The sequence below is a fragment of the Vespa velutina genome, chromosome 4 (genome assembly GCF_912470025.1).
Source record: "Vespa velutina chromosome 4, iVesVel2.1, whole genome shotgun sequence".
NCBI lineage: Eukaryota > Metazoa > Arthropoda > Insecta > Hymenoptera > Vespidae > Vespa > Vespa velutina.
The window spans coordinates 375,735-393,279 of record NC_062191.1 but is presented as its reverse complement, the minus strand read 5'-3'; the positions used below and the strand labels follow the sequence as shown (position 1 = coordinate 393,279).

At 39.2% G+C, this 17,545-nt stretch overlaps 3 protein-coding genes across 29 annotated transcripts in view; all 3 read left to right on the top strand.

The window, feature by feature from the left end:
• The window catches only part of LOC124948539 (protein outspread), a 64,073-nt gene extending 59,528 nt beyond the window's left edge, over positions 1-4,545 (top strand). For 5 of the 19 annotated variants that reach the window (XM_047492295.1, XM_047492292.1, XM_047492291.1 and 2 more), the window contains 5 exons: positions 12-303; positions 630-1,035; positions 2,253-2,303; positions 2,442-2,597; positions 2,728-4,545. In XM_047492295.1, coding sequence (XP_047348251.1) covers positions 12-303; positions 630-1,035; positions 2,253-2,303; positions 2,442-2,597; positions 2,728-2,876 — 1,054 coding nt within the window. In that variant the 3' untranslated portion in view covers positions 2,877-4,545. Of the gene's footprint in view, positions 1-11; positions 304-629; positions 1,081-1,564; positions 1,968-1,988; positions 2,181-2,249; positions 2,316-2,441; positions 2,598-2,727 lie in introns of those variants that run through there. The other 14 variants (XR_007100769.1, XR_007100768.1, XR_007100774.1 and 11 more) reach the window with 14 other exon arrangements.
• Positions 4,546-4,694: 149 nt separating this feature from the next.
• On the top strand, positions 4,695-7,507 carry LOC124948549 (mitochondrial import inner membrane translocase subunit Tim21). 6 transcript variants are annotated; one of them, XM_047492319.1, is made up of 5 exons: positions 4,695-6,513; positions 6,622-6,653; positions 6,731-6,850; positions 6,923-7,019; positions 7,153-7,507. In XM_047492319.1, exons 1-5 carry the CDS (start codon positions 6,334-6,336, stop codon positions 7,243-7,245), a joined length of 522 nt encoding a protein of 173 aa, XP_047348275.1. In that variant the 5' UTR covers positions 4,695-6,333; the 3' UTR covers positions 7,246-7,507. The 6 variants fall into 6 exon arrangements, with proteins under 6 accessions (XP_047348275.1, XP_047348274.1, XP_047348273.1 ...); XM_047492318.1 differs by having other exon boundaries at positions 6,725-6,850; XM_047492317.1 differs by having other exon boundaries at positions 4,695-6,534.
• LOC124948543 (annulin) lies at positions 7,326-14,806 on the top strand. Of its 4 annotated transcripts, none has more exons than XM_047492307.1 (11): positions 7,326-7,340; positions 8,291-8,520; positions 11,679-12,028; positions 12,098-12,230; positions 12,295-12,524; positions 12,704-13,017; positions 13,127-13,396; positions 13,477-13,556; positions 13,624-13,768; positions 13,858-14,164; positions 14,271-14,806. In XM_047492307.1, exons 2-11 carry the CDS (start codon positions 8,391-8,393, stop codon positions 14,577-14,579), a joined length of 2,268 nt encoding a protein of 755 aa, XP_047348263.1. In that variant the 5' UTR covers positions 7,326-7,340; positions 8,291-8,390; the 3' UTR covers positions 14,580-14,806. The 4 variants fall into 4 exon arrangements, with proteins under 4 accessions (XP_047348263.1, XP_047348262.1, XP_047348264.1 ...); XM_047492306.1 differs by lacking the exon at positions 7,326-7,340 and adding an exon at positions 7,733-8,038; XM_047492308.1 differs by lacking the exons at positions 7,326-7,340; positions 8,291-8,520 and adding an exon at positions 7,734-8,038.
• Positions 14,807-17,545: the final 2,739 nt, after the last annotated feature.

Below are 17,545 nucleotides of genomic sequence, written 5' to 3'. Positions count from 1 at the left end.
TTATTCTTCAGGGAAGAAATGGAGGAAATAAAGCAAGAAATTCTTTCATTGTCTGCCAAATATTCATCGAAGTGCGTCGAGTCTGCCGCTTTGGAGGAAAAAGTAGGTACTCTTACGAAGCAACTTGCACAAGCGCAACAGCATATAATGCAGCTAGACGCTAGGAACAAGCAGCTGAGGGCGCACTTTCTGGTGGAATGTAGCGACGCTGGTATCAATGATACTATTCAGATTTTAAAAAGCGGAGAGAATGACACAGTCGAACCGAAGGAGGAACTTTACAAGCTACCACAGCACATAAAAGTATGTAAAATTAGGCTCGCCTAATCTAGGATATTTCATTCGTGAAGAAGTAGACACGTGGTTAACCAACAATACAATACGTATATCTCGTAATTATCATTAACTCTGCTGCGATCGATTACATGTTGCGTTAAGAGAAAAAAAGAAAAAAAAAAGAAAAAAAAAAAAAAAAGAAAGAAAGAAAAAAAAGAAGAAGAAAAAAAAGAGAAAGAAAAGAAGCAAACGTTAACGTGTAATCGTGTATCCATTAGCTAACATCGATTTCTAGCTATTCCGTGAATTCGCATTAGCCGTACTGACGCATATTTTCGATATTTCACTAACAGCATGGGGACACCCTTCGTGAAACGACCGGTGTACCACAGAAATCTTCGTCACTAAACACCTCGCCAGCGTACTCACCGCAACGTGTAAGAAATAATCACGAGTCGATGCAAGGAACGAGCGAGGAGCAGAAATTAACGAGCGAACGCCCAAAAAGCTCCTTATCCACGCTTCAAAAGTCCCTTTCGGCGGATAAACCGAGCAGCTTCTCGTACAAGCTCGAACGAATTAAATCCATATCGTTGCCTTACTCGAATAATTTAGTTAGGCCGGGGAGTAGTACTGCTATTTCATCGCACGATAGGAAAAATACGATCTTAACTCAAAAGAACGAAGAACATAATGGTATAGCATCGCCATTATGGGACAGCTTAAGACCAAGGAGCGGATTGCCCCATCAGTATCAAGGTACAGAAGAGAGGTGAATGGAAACGTATCAAAAAAGCATCTCTGGTGGGTGGTGGTGGATATGCATCTGTATTCGGATAAAAAGTGCTGCGCTTTCCTTTTTTTTCCTTTTGTCCTTTTTTTTTTTTTTTTTTTCTTTTTCCCTTTTTTACCAAGTATATTCCGCATATTCGATGTATATACGAGTAAATTGGTTATATCGAGTTTTATACCGATGGAAAAAGTCGCGTCAAATTGCTTTGTTTGTGGTATCGTTTGTTATGCCATGTGATTTACGATCGTGTTACGAGATACTTGGAGCATGCACTCGAATTGACTTTTCTTTACTTTTCTAACACGGATCTTTTAACCGATATACGTGATCGGGACAACGACGTTGTCCGATTCATATTTATAACTGGTGCTTATTAAAATTAATTACTCCAAATCGGGATTGCTTGTATTTTACGGAGGAAAAATATCGTGATGAAAAATTGATTCAAAATCATTTTTCTTATATCATTTTTTGATAATTTTTATATCCTTTAAGAAACTACTATCCTATCCGAAAGAACGGTGCAAAGTAGTTATGTGTGATGACATGTAGGAGGAATGTGTTTACCAAAGTGGCGCTCATTCGTACGCGAGTATGTTTGTATTTCATTGATTCTAACGCAAAATTTGCACGAGCCTTTTATAATATCGTTAGTAAATACATATATGTGTGTGTGTGTGTGTGTTTATATATATATATATATACACACACACACACACATATAAACATATTTATATACGTGTTAAACGTCAAAGCATGAAGGTGATAATTTATAGCTGAATTATAACCGATAATTATATTCTTACTTGCTAACATTTGTTTGAGATGAAATTAACAATGCGCGATATGCAAGACGACTGTGTCTTGCTCTAGCTATAGACGTCTGAACTTAATATAATACTTAACTGACTTTTCATAGAAATCGAAGTTGTATCTCTATGTCCATGTATACGCTTCTACGTGGAATCGTAGCTCTTACTTGGCCAATCTTTAACCGTTCGAGTGACGCTTATATCGGAATATAATACAGGGGATATAGTAGGGGATAGAATTAATTGTGATGTTTGACGTAAAATAAAACGGAGAACGGCATTTTGACGTAGAAATACAGGTACGATTCCCTGCATTATCCTGGACACGATAAGAATGTGGAAATAATTGTATGTAATATTTAATCCAGCAGTTGGTACGATTAATAAGGTATCCGAGCATATAACTGATATCCCTTGGAAAGGTATAATCTAAAGTAAATGAATTTTTTATTTATTGCGAAAAGCTATCGCATAGATACTTTACACGCGTAGTAATATCCGTGAGATATAAAAGTCCTATTAGCGCATAATTGTATTTGGACAATTATTTAAAATAAAAGGTGGCACAGCAGAGATGCGAATCAACGGTACTGGCAGTCGGAAACAGGCGGACAAACAAAGTGAAAAACAGCAACAATCGGAGACATATACCCTCCGTACCGACACTCGTCACCCATCCTACCTCAGCCCGGAACCCCCAGCTCTCTCCGTTGCAGGTCTGTCATTAAAGAAAGAAAAAAAAAAGAAAAAGAAAAAAAGAAATAAAAATACATATCTTTTTCACGTGAGCTTTTCGATAAAAACCATTAATTTTTTAATCTTTTTTCTTTTTTTCCCTTTTTTCAGAGCTGATGAGGTCTCCATTATTGAGGTGGTCGAGCAGAAATTGTCGTAGCTTGCCTCCTACACCTCTACCGAGTTATCATCAACCGCTCCACCCCCCACTCCCCGCGGTGGGCATGGTTGCAGAGAGGAAGAAACGTTTCGAAGTTTAAACTCTGTCCATTTTACGCATTAAATCACTCGAATCATCAATTTATACGCACGAGCCATCGTCTTTTACGATACGCATTCAATGTGACTTTTACGAAAGCGTGCAAATTTCATTGTTGTGTTTTATATGGTGCTAATCCGGTCGCTCTCGTGCACATTATTTCTTAATTTCTCTTTTTCTTTTTATTTTTCTTTTTAATCGCGTAGATTGGCTCAGGAATTGAAATGTGTGGAAACTCGGCGGTTTAAAATGCGTTCCTTGTGACTGTTATTCGCGACGATGATTCGGTATATGCGATTCGTAGATAATTAGTATACATTGATAATGTGCAATAAGTCGTGCTCAAGTACGTGCTTACCTTGTATCGCATCACTCTATTGAGCATGTTTATAAGGTAAACATGATTCAATAATAATCGAAACGAGCCTTTAGGCTCGTCAAAGTAGGCGGGTTCTTTACGCCCATCTTCGTTCCAGGTGGCTTACTATACGAGCGTTCATTACACGCCTATTCGTACAATAGGTTGTTTTTGAGAAAGTTTATCAGAAAATTTTTGCTAAGTACATTCGTATACAAGATGGTCGCCAGATTCTCGCGACGACTGACTTTGATATGCATTTAAACTTTGATAACAAGTTTTTTCCATAGATACGATTAGTTAGTCCCATTCCTACGAACAACTTTGACGAATAATATTTGAGACGCGCTATTTTTCCTTCTTTGTTTAGAAAAAAGAAAAAACAAAAAAAAAAAGAACACTTTTTACAAGAAGATATTCCGCGCTACAAGCTTGGTGCGATAACTACAATTAACGAACGAGGGAAGGGGGGGGGGGTAGACGAGAACATAAATCGCGAGTCATGTACACAAGAAAATATTTACGTGATAATCGCTATAAAATTATTGTCTACTATTTCAACGCATACGTATCTCGATGTTATGTCGTCCAATGATAACGATAGGAATCAGTTTGTTGTCTATTTTCCAAATATATACCCAAACATCGCTAGCTTTATTTCTGATTTCGAATTTGACAATGAATTTAAGTTTAATCGTAACAAGCTCAAATTTCTATCATTCTTTTGTATATCAATTTTGATTCGAAATCAGGCCTCCGTTATATGAATTTTGTGTTATACACGGAATAAATCTAAATTAATATCAACGTGCAAAACGAGAGAAAGTGAGAAAAGGAAGACTTTCGTTGATTTAGAATCGAAATGAATGTTATGCTTGTTTTTGCTCTTGTTATGTACAGATTTTGCACATAATTATGCAGTTATATCGTCGCATTGTGTATTATCGCATCTTTCATCGTGTAAATGTTTTCAGATTGCGATCATTTGATGTTAATACTGTATAGTTTATGATGTTTTCTCTAAGATATCAAATATAAATAGTTTTGAATTAATCTTTTTCCATTGAAAATGGATCCGTTTACTATATATCAATATTGCATTCTACTACTTTACGACCGATCGCGATCCGTTGCAGCGATTCGCTTGCTATTGAAACGGTAAACATGATGTTGAAAAAAAAAAAAAAAAATTCATTATCTCTTATGTAATTACTCAGGATTGTTTAACATTTATAATATATTACGATTATGATATTGTATTTGTATTATAATTTATAACACGTTTGAAATAAAATATACAGTAACTATCGTATATTTGTTTCTTCATTTCGCATATTTATCTCTTTATTCTGCTAAATAACAAACTCCAAATCTATCTTGCCATCTTTATTATTTTAATAAATATTACAAGAGAGATTGACATTTATAAAATGAGATGATGAAAAGAGGACGATTTGATGTGCATTCTTTTTAAATGTCAATATTATTATGTCGAGATCCAAATCACGCGACGCAAGTAATATCGGTCGAATGGCTGAAAAAACCAAAAGTATAAATAAAGTTTGTACGATTGACAAACACTTTTCTAATAATCTTATCTTCAGAGAAAGTGTAATCTGCCATATGGTTTTATTGAGACATACTATATCATTTTTATTCGGTACATTAACTCGATCGTTAGATTACGCGTGAGATGGGAATAACCTACTACTACGTCAATCTAGCGCACAGTGATGATGACTTATATTGCCCTTCTAGTTCGTATTTTGTTAATTTCCCCTGTTGCTAAAGTCGTACGCATTACGATCGAGAAAGGTGATGATAAACAGCCTTAACAGCAACTTAATATTGTTTCGTTGAGAACGGACATTGTCAGGCAAGCTCACTTTCTGATTTTCATAGGCCTCTTAATATTTGACAGCTCCACGAAGTCGACCGAAACGGCGATCTGGTAATAGGAGAACATGATACGCAAGAAAGTAATCGTGTATACGTTACGAAGTTGGCCGAAGTAGTGGGCGGGTTTACGTAAACGGCCGAAGCGGATGGACCAATCGCAAGGCAAGACATGAAGGACCTTTACGAAGTCGTACGAAGTACTTTACGTGTGGCTACGAAAAAAGCCGAAGCAAGCCGCTAATTGCGCGATCTCCTTACTCTCATACGTCTCCTCGTATCTCCCCAGCTCCACGAAATCGGCCGCAACAGAGTTCTTATAGCAGGATAATAGAAAGTACAAAGAGATTAACGCTAATCTCTTGCGATATTATGTTCTCCTTGTAATTCGTTCTTTTTGCGGCCAAAATTCTGTCTTTCACGAACTAGAAGGAAACAATATAGCATCGTTTAAAATACATTATAGAACGTTCAAATGATTGTTTTTTTTTTTTGAGCCGAATAACCTTTTTCGTATATTCTAAGCAAGATGCATTTGAATTTTGAGAAAAGAATTGACAATCATTTGTATCCTTGTTGAAAGTAAACGGAATAAAATTTACTGAGAGATACGTAAAATATGCGCAATGAATTTTTAACGATTGTTCGTTATAAAATACAAAAGTGCGTGTGTATCTCCTCGCGATGAGACCTGTACGATATTGTACAATATTGTATGTGAAAATTATTGTTATAAACGAAGCACAAGTATCGTCGAATTAATTGTTAAGTTTATATTAAATTTATCATTATTTCTATACCAAATGAAAATACATTTGACAAATAATAGTTTTACCTTCTCGTCGACACTAGGCGCTGCAATCAATCCTCTCACGGTCTGTCGGTAAAGTCGAGTGAGAGAGCTTCGAAGCGTTCGGGTTAAGGTTATGTACTTTTATTGTTTCGTCAATTTAATAGCTACGTTTGTTTCTAATAATAAATATTCGTTACGATCCGTTGAGATTCCTATTGAAATAAACGAATGCGAGGAATTTGTTGTTATTTTGTCTTAAGTAATTGTTAGTTTTCCGTTTTTAGAGCAGTCAGTATTTGTATTTAAAGAAAGAAAAATATTCCTCGGAAAGCATCATAGTTTCTTTTTAACCGCTGACTGTAAAATTAATCAAAATCTTCCTCTGAAAGTATCGTTGTACTCTGATAAAATATGATACTCCTAAGAGGACTAACTTGTATCTTACTTAGACGGTATCGAATAACAAGAGTATCTAATAATTCTTATTTTTGTTGTTATAACGTTGCATTTAATGTTAATGTTAAACAATGTCAATGGTATTCTACGAAAAGGGATGTAACTAAGATAGATTCCAAGGATACTAAAAACAAAGTAAGCACGGATTTTGTGGAAGTAGGTAATTTATTTCAAGAATTTTCATGTTATTAAATAACTCTGAAACTTTATTAACATTATATTAAATTTTTGATTATATTCTAGTTAAGCAAAATACAATATCTGCCGGATACCTAGTAATTATAGCAGTGGGCATTACACTTTCTATCTATATCGGTTATTCCATACTACACGAATTGTTTTCTAGCAACAGTCCGTACGGAATTTACAATAGAGCTTTGGATCGTTGTCAAAAGAATACAAAAGTTCTGGATGCTCTTGGAGAACCTATAAAAGTTTATGGCGAAGGAAGAAGAAGAAGAAATCATTTCAGGTAAGATAACATTAATTTTTGTTAATAATTCTTACGCAAATAAAAAGTATATCTATCAACTTATCGTTATAGTCATGGTTTCTACGAAAAAGATGGAACGAAATATTTGAGATTGAAATTCTATATGGAAGGGATAAGACGTAGAGGCACCGTATATGTCGAAGCAAAAGTAAGCATCATGTATTGTGTTTTTTTTTTTTTTTTTTTTCTTTTTTTTGTATCTGTTACTTCGTCGTTGCTTCGATCGGTGATCCATATAAGTAGAGATTCCGTTAATCATATAAATGCAATTTACATTTCAGAACGTGTCCGATAATTACGAATTTACGTATATATATATGAAGCTGGATGATGTTCTTGGAAGTGTTCTTACAATAGAACCCAATGAAAAGTAGGAATCAGCAGTGGCGACGAATGAACGTGGCTGCGTTAATTAATTGTTTACAAGTCTTGCGAATTATTCAAAGAAAATGAATTGTACATATAGGAGGTATTATTTCTATCCATAGAATAATACTCATATCGTATATGAGTGTTATTCATTCATTATTCAAGATATATCGTAACAATAATATATGTAATTATATATAAAATGTGCTGATGTCACATACACGTGCTTTATCTAGAGAAAAGATGATCATTAAATTCTTATAAATATTTTAGGATTTATATTGCATTCCGTCGTTTAATCGTAACTCGATTAGAAGATATATAATTCGAAGCACACGTCAACATACTTTTGTCCTCTTCGTACGAAGTTCTATCAAAAGAAAGATATTAAGAAGAGGCACGTGTACCCTACGAGCTCGACAATAGTAATCTCTCAAAGTAAGAGCGAGTACACCGAGCGCGGGAGTTCTCTCTCACGCGCTTCTTTGCCAATACCAGTAGAATCGAACTGACAGTCGTGTATCCGTCGGCGAAGTACGAGCGACTCGTTACGCATACGCGATTAAGTATGAAAAAAATCCCACATCAACGGAGAAAATATTTCGTGATCGTCTTATAAAATAGGAATTTTAATCGCGTCACTTTTTCTTCTTCTTTTAAACGTTCCCTTAAAACAAGTGCCGATTTAATTATTTTCTCATATACACATATATCGAGAGTGAAAAGAAAATAAAGGAAGAGGATAAAAAAAGAGATTCGTTCGGAAACAGTTGCGGACTACGGGTATATCGTTCGTTGGTAAGGAGTAAAGAAAAAAACCAATTATCAATGTCCTTAACGATCATTGTGTAGATATAACTACGTATAAAATCACGTAATCTTTTTGTAAGGAAATTTATCGGATCGAACGATTGATAAAGAACCGCGATGTTTTTTCCCCCGCTCATTTCTTTTCTCTCCAAGAAACTCATATTAATCAGAATCAATAAAAGAGAAGGATCAATATAGAGAAGCATAAAGCATCCTAGTCTTTCGCATATTTTTCATTAGGTTCGCTCAAAGAGGAATAGTAAAAAATCGATTAATAATAAGGAAGAGGACTGATTATTGATAAATTAATAAAATTATCACGAAACGATCGATAAACGAAATGAAGAAGTGTTGTTCCTGCTTTACGGGATTTAAGGCCGTCTTTCAACCACAAGATAGCGGTACAGCTTTAAAACCGATATGCACCAAACCAGAATGCATGCCTCGACCACCGAATGCCTCCGAATCAGGTAACGATTAATTTACTCGTACGTATCATCAAGCGCTCTTTGATATTTACTCCTACGAGAATTGGTCGTGAGCTATTTCAAGGACAGATACGAGTTACGCATCTTCCTCGCAAAGGAAAACGATTAATGATAAAATAATTGAGATTCTCGATGAAATAAGGAAATAACATTGGTAAACATTCAAAGAGAATTGCAATATCGTCAGAAAGTTAACGAGTCGTTGGATTATCTCCGATCGAGAATTACATCCATTAAGGCTCTTTCATCCTTTCATCGATGTACCAAATTTTATCGATAAGAGATCAGTGGGTTATCAAAATGGCTAGGGAGATATTTCATAATTTCAATCTTAACGAACTCTCCTTAGTAATGAATTTATTTTTACATCATTTCAAAATCTTTCGCGATAATGTATAAGCACGTGTCATTAATATGGCATCACTAATAGAAAGAAAGAACGCCTTATGATTAGCCTAGAAATTATGCGGAAAATGATTTCACTTGCAGGGACACGCCTATTTTGCCTACGATTATTTCGATATGGTTATATACGCTTACTCCCACCTCTCTCTCGTACAATAATATTTGACCAACCTTATCCTTTTTTCTTCGAATCGATCCATTCATCCATCCGCAAAGTTCGAATTCGTTCTACAAAAGTTGGCCAAGGTAAAAATGCCTCGAGCGTTTACGCGCCTTTGGGAATATAATTCGCAAGTGCAACGAGCGACGGTGTTTACATTCTTCGCGGGTGTGAGCGTTTTCTGGTCGATGATGTCATTGGACTCTTACGACGATACGATGATATTTAAATATCCGTTCGTGCTCGAAGATCGACGTCGCTCATTGATCACGTTTCTACGAAAATTATTTATATCCGAGTTTCGAGCTGATAGAAATCCGAAAGGACAACTTTTCTTTCGTATCGAACAACGTTCGAGCGTTCGAGCGTTCGAGAGAGAGAGAGAGAGAGAGAGATTTCTTTCGGCTTAGCCATCCATAAATCGTTTATTTTAATCTCGCTTAACGGAGAAGTGACCTTGACACGAACCCTTGACACGTTCGGTCGACATTTTTAGAGAGGATAAAAAAGATCTAGAAGAACGTACTTGAACTCGATTCGATTCGATTCGATTCGACTCGACTCGACTCGACTCGACTCGACTCGACTCGCAAAGGAAATGTAACATTTGTACAAACTTGTACGTTCGCAAAGGAATTTATACTCGTTCATTATTCCTATCCGTTAGGCAGTTGAAAGCTCTTAGCCGTCTAAAAAAAGAATTTCGTTAAACCGCGGAGCGCGTTTATTTCCCGGGGCGCCATTCGCAGCCCGTCCCGTCGAACGGAGATAGGTTTAACAATTTTCTAAAGCAAATACACGGATAATACGAGTTTAAACGTATAGAGAGGAGGCCGTGAAATAGTTTCTGGTTGCAAACGGCCAAGAGCCGATCCATCTCTCACGTAATCGGCTGCCAGCGCCTGATTTGAATTATTAAAGGCGCCTTCTCGACGCGCGTGCAATCGCTCGATCGCGTTGATCTCGTTTCGAGTCGTACAGATGCGTACCTCTGAGAATTCGATCGTAATCATCCACTTTGGCAAGTTCGAGTCAGAGAACTCGGTTCTTCGAAAGCATAGCTAGGAGTGATTCATAACTCGAGTCTCTCTCTCTCTCTCTCTCTCTCTCTCTCTCGTTAAAATACGTAACAAGTTTTTTCGTCGCGCTTCATTACTTTCTTCTCTCCTGCGTTTTCCTCATAATCCATACCTTGCACCTTTCGGGATGATGATGCATCCGATAAATATCGATAGACAGCAACGAGAAATCTTCATAGCTCGTGTATTTTTGCATATCTATAAATACGATTGCGTAAAAATATACGGAAGTAGAGTACGTCATCGGCGTATTATGAGTCAAGCATTGTAGTCCGTCCAAAATTAAATAGAATTGCCTTCGTAAGCGACAAGTAAGAATACTTAAGAGATCGTTAAACGGGGTGTCTCTAGATCGCTTTAACAAACTACATAATAGGCTCGGTGGAGTAATCGAGGTGACACGCTCGATCGTCGGAAATATGCGTCATTGACCCACTTGTCACAGATATCTATCGATGATCGGAAGAAATCATAACGCGCAAATCCTTTCTCGATTAAGGATTCGATAAATAAACGCTTAGATTAGTATAGGCGTTTTCTTCGTCGAAAAATCGACCCTCGTGATCGACAAATTTTTCAAACGACACGACGCAGAACGGTACAGAGCTTTCCGATATGGAGAAAAATATGGCTGATCATTTTCGAAAGCGATTTGAAAATGATCGGCAGAACGATACCTAATATATGTCTATAGTTATACGTTTCGAGTTTATTACCGAAGCTCTTTATTAGCTTCGTTTGACGACTCATTTAACGATCTCTCGTTGGCAATCGATCTTGGCTGGCACGGTCGTTAATTACCCGCTATAAGGAAGCAGGCTCGTATCGAGGATCGAAATCGAAAGTCTTTCTCTCTCTCTCTCTCCCTCCCTCCCTCCCTCTTTCGCTCGCTACCTTCGTGATTCCTTTTCGACCGTATCTCGGCTATTCATCCGGCGAATGAGATTCCTTGGAAATTGATCGCGATCTATAGAAATGGGTACTCGAGTGATATCACTTTTCGCAGATCGGTAAATCGTATAGTTCCGCGATAGATCGCGTAGATCGCATAAAACGATAATTAATGGGAGGTACAAAGTGGGGAGATACGATCCATCGAAGGATAGAGGAGCGAGCGACCATGTATGGTCGCGTGCACCATGCACGTGCCTCGCACTTCTCCTCCGACTTGAAATGAAACAGTTGCGAATACTGACTTTCAGTGCATCTGCGGATCTACTGGAGGACTTTACCGTACCGGCTCCACCGAGCGTCGCGTTACGTCGGTAATCCATATGGATTCGGTTAGGCGCATCTTTACGAGACGTCTACCATCCGAACCGATTCCCAATCGTCGCAGAATGTTTTACAGATTTTACGATCGTTACCGCATATTCAACGATCGACACTTCAGACCGTTTCCCTTTAGATTTCATTGTGAGTGCGTTGCGCCGTTAAACGCGCCGTCTACCCGCGTACCCTCTAATCTTCTTCGATATTTTTCTTTTATTTTTCAGGGGAACATTATAACGTGCCGATATTGACGATTCGTCACATCGATCCTTGCATAGAAGAGAATGGAAACGATCACAAAACTTTGAGATACGAACTGATGACGCGCCACGGGGACGAAGCGAGACTCGTCGTCAGGCGCGGTCAACCCTTTTACTTGCATTTGACATTATCGAGGGACTACGATCCTAGCATAGACGGTATTTCTCTCATTTTTACCGTCGACGGTGTGGAGCAGCCTCAGTACGGCCATGGCACCCTCGTCGCTACTCCCGTCCTCGAGCCAGGAGAATATTCCGAAGCTTCCTGGCAAACCACCATAGACGCGATAGAGCCGGCCTTTATACGGCTTAAGGTACACGATTGAACGATAGCTTTTTCAGCGGGATGCCACGTATCCTCCTTGACAACGTTATTTTCATAGATCACACCTTCGCCGAAAGCCATCGTTGGCAAATGGAAGATGGATATCGATACTAAAAATAGAGAATCGGAAGGTGCGGTGAGCTACACGATGGACCATCCCTTTTACATTATTTTCAATCCTTGGTGCGAAGGTACGTCGACATTTTTTTTTTTTTCGCGAGATCATTGGTTTGTTATTTCTTCGGGATCTTGTAGACGATACGGTTTACATGGAGGACGAAGCACGAAAACAAGAATACGTTATGGCCGACGACGGTTTGATTTGGCGCGGTAGTTACAATCGTTTGAGACCAACCGTATGGAAATACTCGCAATTCGAACGCGATATATTGGATTGCGCTTTGCATCTTGTGATAAACGTCGGAAAGGTTCGAATTAACGGACGAAACGATCCCGTCGTAATGTCTCGCATTCTATCGGCAGCTGTGAGTATGAACTATCATTAACGTTAATTTTTAATGCCTTCGTACGGGCAGGCACACAAAATTGCCTATATCGCAGGGGGCGATCCTATATTCGTTCGTTAAAAGGATAAAAGCGGTACGCGAGAATAGGAAGGAATTTTATAGGACGATTTTTTCATGCCATCTTATATTGGCCTTAGGTAAATTCGCCGGATGATAACGGAGCCGTGATGGGTAATTGGTCGGACGATTACGAGGGTGGAACGCCACCGACGAAATGGATGGGCTCGCAAAAGATCCTTCAGCAGTATTACAAGACGAAGAAGCCCGTTAAATATGGCCAGTGTTGGGTATTTTCCGGAGTATTAGCCACCGTTTGCCGTACTCTCGGTATACCCTGCCGAGTGGTAACCAATTATTCCAGCGCCCACGACACTCAGAGTAGCTTGACGGTCGATTATTTCGTCGACGCGGAGGGCAAAATTATGGAGGAACTTAACAGCGACTCGATATGGTAATGAGAACGTAAAACGCCATCGCGGCCTATACTTACCACCCAGTCCCCTATAATTAATCTCTCGAGGGATTCGCTGTTAAAAAGTGTGTGACGCCTCCTCGAACAGGAACTTTCACGTCTGGAACGAGGTATGGATGAAGCGTTTGGACTTATCTCCCGATTGCGATGGTTGGCAAGCTATCGACGCGACTCCTCAGGAATTGAGCGAGAACGGTTACCGTTGCGGTCCGGCATCCGTGGCTGCCGTAAAGAACGGCGAGGTCTTACGTCCTTACGACAATGCCTTCTTATTCGCCGAGGTCAATGCCGATAAAATATTTTGGCGATACAACGGTCCGACTCAGCCTTTGAAGTTGATACGAAAGGACATTTATGGGTGAGAGCTTGACCGGCTGAACGAATTTAATCGCATAACGTGGAATTTCTTTTCCTCATCTTATTCATTTGCTCGCATAGAATCGGTCAGCTGATAAGTACGAAGGCGGTTGGTCGGTGGTCCAGGGAAGATATCACGCACACCTACAAATATCCTGAAAGTAAGTCCACGTCTAACCGTTCATTGTTGTCTCCGAGGTATTCGCAACCGTCGATGTTTTTTTGCAGAATCGGACGAAGAACGGGCTGCCATGATCAAGGCGTTGCGCCAGAGCGAATCGCTCTTTAGTCGTTACTATCTCAACGAGGAGTTCAATGACATCATGTTCACTTTCGAACTTCGCGACGATATTATAATAGGACAACCGTTCAGGTAGATAAATAGGATCGATCATTCTATAGGGAGTTTTACAAGATCGTTATATTCGGTTCAAAGTTATTACCCGTATTATACTTTTTCAGCGTCGTTCTTTTGATCAAGAACCGAAGTCCTTACCAACAATACGAGGTGTCGATTTTATTGAGGGTCGAAACGGTACTTTATACCGGTCGCGTTGGTAATCCGGTAAAGAAAGCGCAGATCGAACGTTTGGTCAAACCTGGTGTCCTCGAAGACGTACGCATGGATGTCTCCTGGGAGGAATATGGTCCACGACTTTTGGATCAATGTGCCTTCAATATCGCTTGTCTGGCTACGGTAAAAGATACCAACTTTGAGTATTTTGCTCAGGATGATTTTCGCGTGAGAAAGCCAGACATAAAGATCGAGGTAATTATCAACGCGCACCCTATACCGTAACCGTATAAGTAAATAGCTAGCTATTTTTATACTCGTTGAATATTCGATTGAAAATAATTTTCTTTTAATGAAACAGTTGTTGGACGAACCGATAGTAGGTGAGACGCTCAATGCAACGGCAAGGTTCAAAAATCCATTGCCGATACAGCTGAGAAAGGGAAGATTTTTGATCGAGGGCCCTGGCTTGGAGCAGCAATTAAAAATAAAATTATCCGAGCCTGTAGAAATCGATGCCGATGCGGAATGTTCGTTCTCCATGACGCCAAAGCAGGAAGGAAGGGCAACGATCGCCGCTAAATTCTATTCTAAGGAGCTGGAGGACGTTGATGGATTCGTCAACTTCATGGTAAAGTCTACGAAGGAGCCTCTGGCCAACGACGATTGATGCCACTCGAAATCTTTAGGAAATGTTCTTAGGTCTTTGATTCGATTACGAAATAGTACAACCTATTTTGTGTTCGACATAAAAATACACGGTATATATTTAATTTTACAAGCCAAAATCACATATTTTTGAATACGTATTGATATTTACAAAACATTTATATATCTTCTTTACACGTATATGAAAAACTATATATGTATTATAGAAATATATTTTTGACAAATTTTTACACTTGTACACACAGAAATCACATTGTTGGGATCTAACTCATTCGTCGTTGTCCTCTATAAAAGAAAAAAAAAAAAAAAAACCTTTCGGAAAGTTACCTTTTTCCTCGTTCATCATCTTTCTTCGTTCGCAGAACGCAATGGAGGATCTCCTACCTAGGTAGGTAATAAAAATTTTAATAGGACAAATATATTAGAAAGACGAGTAGACGTGGGTGACTTTCGAGTGGAATGGTATGAATTGATAGTCGTCAATTAGGCTTCATTCACGAATGGAGAGTATAATTATTTGAAAGAGAAAGGAGGCCAAAAAAGGAAGGATGACGATACGCGCGATCCTGATGCAAACGATGTATCATCATCCGAGAAAATTAATGTTGAAATATGGCCGTTTATGAATGATAGGTGATGTAGGAGGCTAAGCGATATATCGGTTAGCTAGAAAGGGAGACGCATATATCAGTGTGCCCGAAGCGGGAAAGGGAAAACGAGTTATTGCGACATATCGATTAATGAATGCCGATGCAAAATCATAAGGTGGCGAAAATAGTGGGGCAAATTGGACAGAGAGTTGAAGGGAAGACTGATGAAAGACATCGAGAAGGGCGTTGTAGGTAGAATCGGAGGAACAAATATACCTCTAGCTTTTCTCTCTTCGAGTACCGATCGAGCGTACGTACGTTCGTTCGTTCGTTCGTTCGTTCGTTCGTTCGTTCGTTCGGCCTAATCTATTATCATCGATAGCAGCAATCCACGTCTCGCATATGCACGCGCTGGACAAACGCTGCTTTCTTTCGAGAGATTTCGTATTTTCATGAAATACCGTCTTATCTTCGGTCAGTATATCCGTCGAACGAATAGAATATCGCTGGGAGATTGGTGTAACGGACGAGAGAAAAAGAAAGAGACAAAGAGAAAGGAAACAGAAGGGCAAACAGTGAGATATGTCTACGAAGGTAAGCGTGACGTGTGATGGACGTGTAGCGGCCCCTGTCTGCGGGGTTCTCGAAGAAGAGGAGCCAATGGAGGAACTCGTGGAGGACCCATACGGGGGGGTTCATTTGGGTTCAACGTGATTCTGGACTCGGCACCATGCTACGCGCCATGCATCAACACCCAAGATCCATCCCATTATGTATATCTCATCAAAATAACAAACACGCCTTCCACTGTTAAACCAACATTCCTTTGTTGCCATCGAAAAGCCGGTATCCATCAGAATTGCCAGGGAAGATGCGTCAGTGACGTATGCCCCTTGGAAGTGAAAAAGAGAGAAAGAGAGACGCAACCCCAGCGGGATGTCGTGCGTGGTAGGGGGCAAGAATTCGAAATTTCTCGTGAAATGTTATTAATGCCAAGGATCAACGACGATACGCGCAATCAAAGAGCGTCCTCCTTTTTTAGATCTTTATCTAGCTCTTCCTTCTCGTCGTAATGAAAAATTGAGCGCAACAGCGACGATTATTCCAAACAATTACACACCTACTTGTTTCCAATAAACATTTTTAATATTATATTAATAAATATTTTATCTCAATGGCTAAAACTTTCGTTCGTTTCGGTAGCTAGTTTTATCGGAGCTCGGTAGATGGCACCGCGATTCCCTCTCGGAGAAGTGTCAGCGCCGTAAGTAAAATAGGGAGACATCATTTTGAAAAAGTTTCAATCGATCGAGGTTTTAATCGATCGATCCCATTTCTCGATTCGTACTTTCAAAGAATTATTATTCGCAAGAAATATTTGTCGAAAATAATTAACACGCTTTCTATGTCGACGCGGTAGACAGATTACCACCTGTCGAGTCAGCTTGCAACGAAGACCACCGAGAAAGACCTAATCGTTTCGACAAAGAAGAAAAAAGGACGAAAAAAAAAAAAAAAAAAAAAAAAAAGAAGAAGAAGAAAAAAAAAAGGAAAAAAACGAAAGAACGTTTAATTTTGCGGTTCGTCGGCGCTTCTTCCACCAATAAAGAAACAAATTACTTCCTTATTAGATGGCATACATTTTATGAAAATTATAGTCGGCACATAATGGTCTTCGTTCCCATAAAAATTGGCCCAATTTGGGTGACAAGCGATTAGGACACGCGAAGTTAAGCTAAAGGTATAGATATACCACGTAAGTAGTAGTTTTGTCTTTCCCTCCCTCCCTCTCCCGGTCGCTCTTTCTTTCTCTCTTTATCCCCTCTTCTTTTTTGGTCACGCCAAACGTTGTTTGTCGGCAATTTTCGAATGTTTATCTCGTCTCTTTCATCGTACCGCGAGAAAAGCGCTCGATCTTTCCTTTTCACCGATGCTTTCACCTTCTCTATTACTTTCTCAGCCAACTGTGGAATAGCGTCATATTTTCTTTTCTTCTCGTCGACTTTTGACGTACCGTTGCGGTTTGAAGCACAGTCGGTGTTCGTAAAAGAGATCACAGCAGCAGTCGAACGAGTACGGTAGCGACCGCGAGAGAGCCCATTGTTTCTCGAAGAAAGAGAGATCGGTTACCCCGGAGCTTTGAGAATATCATTCTTGTCTCGTTACACGAATGTTTGCGCGACAGCCTATTATTTTGACCGATCATAACCATAATCTCGGTCGGAATAATGGGGGAGCCGTTCGAGCAAAGAGGAGGAAGATGGCTGTGACACAATGCCCATAAAAGAGGAAGAGAAAAAAATTGTCGGTCTTTGAAAGTTGGAGCAGGAGATAAACGAGAGCGGAGCACCTTAATCCGTATCTGCTAAAATACGAT

Coding starts and splice junctions, on each gene's coding strand:
- LOC124948549 (XM_047492315.1), top strand. CDS start 6,334: ATGATACTCCTAAGAGGACTAACTTGTATCTTACTTAGACGGTATCGA. Junction 6,539..6,621: donor CACGGATTTTGTGGAAGTAG/GTAATTTATTTC, acceptor ATTATATTCTAG/TTAAGCAAAATACAATATCT. Junction 7,020..7,152: donor CCGTATATGTCGAAGCAAAA/GTAAGCATCATG, acceptor TTTACATTTCAG/AACGTGTCCGATAATTACGA.
- LOC124948543 (XM_047492305.1), top strand. CDS start 11,457: ATGGATTCGGTTAGGCGCATCTTTACGAGACGTCTACCATCCGAACCG. Junction 12,029..12,097: donor CGGCCTTTATACGGCTTAAG/GTACACGATTGA, acceptor TTATTTTCATAG/ATCACACCTTCGCCGAAAGC. Junction 13,769..13,857: donor ATAATAGGACAACCGTTCAG/GTAGATAAATAG, acceptor ATACTTTTTCAG/CGTCGTTCTTTTGATCAAGA.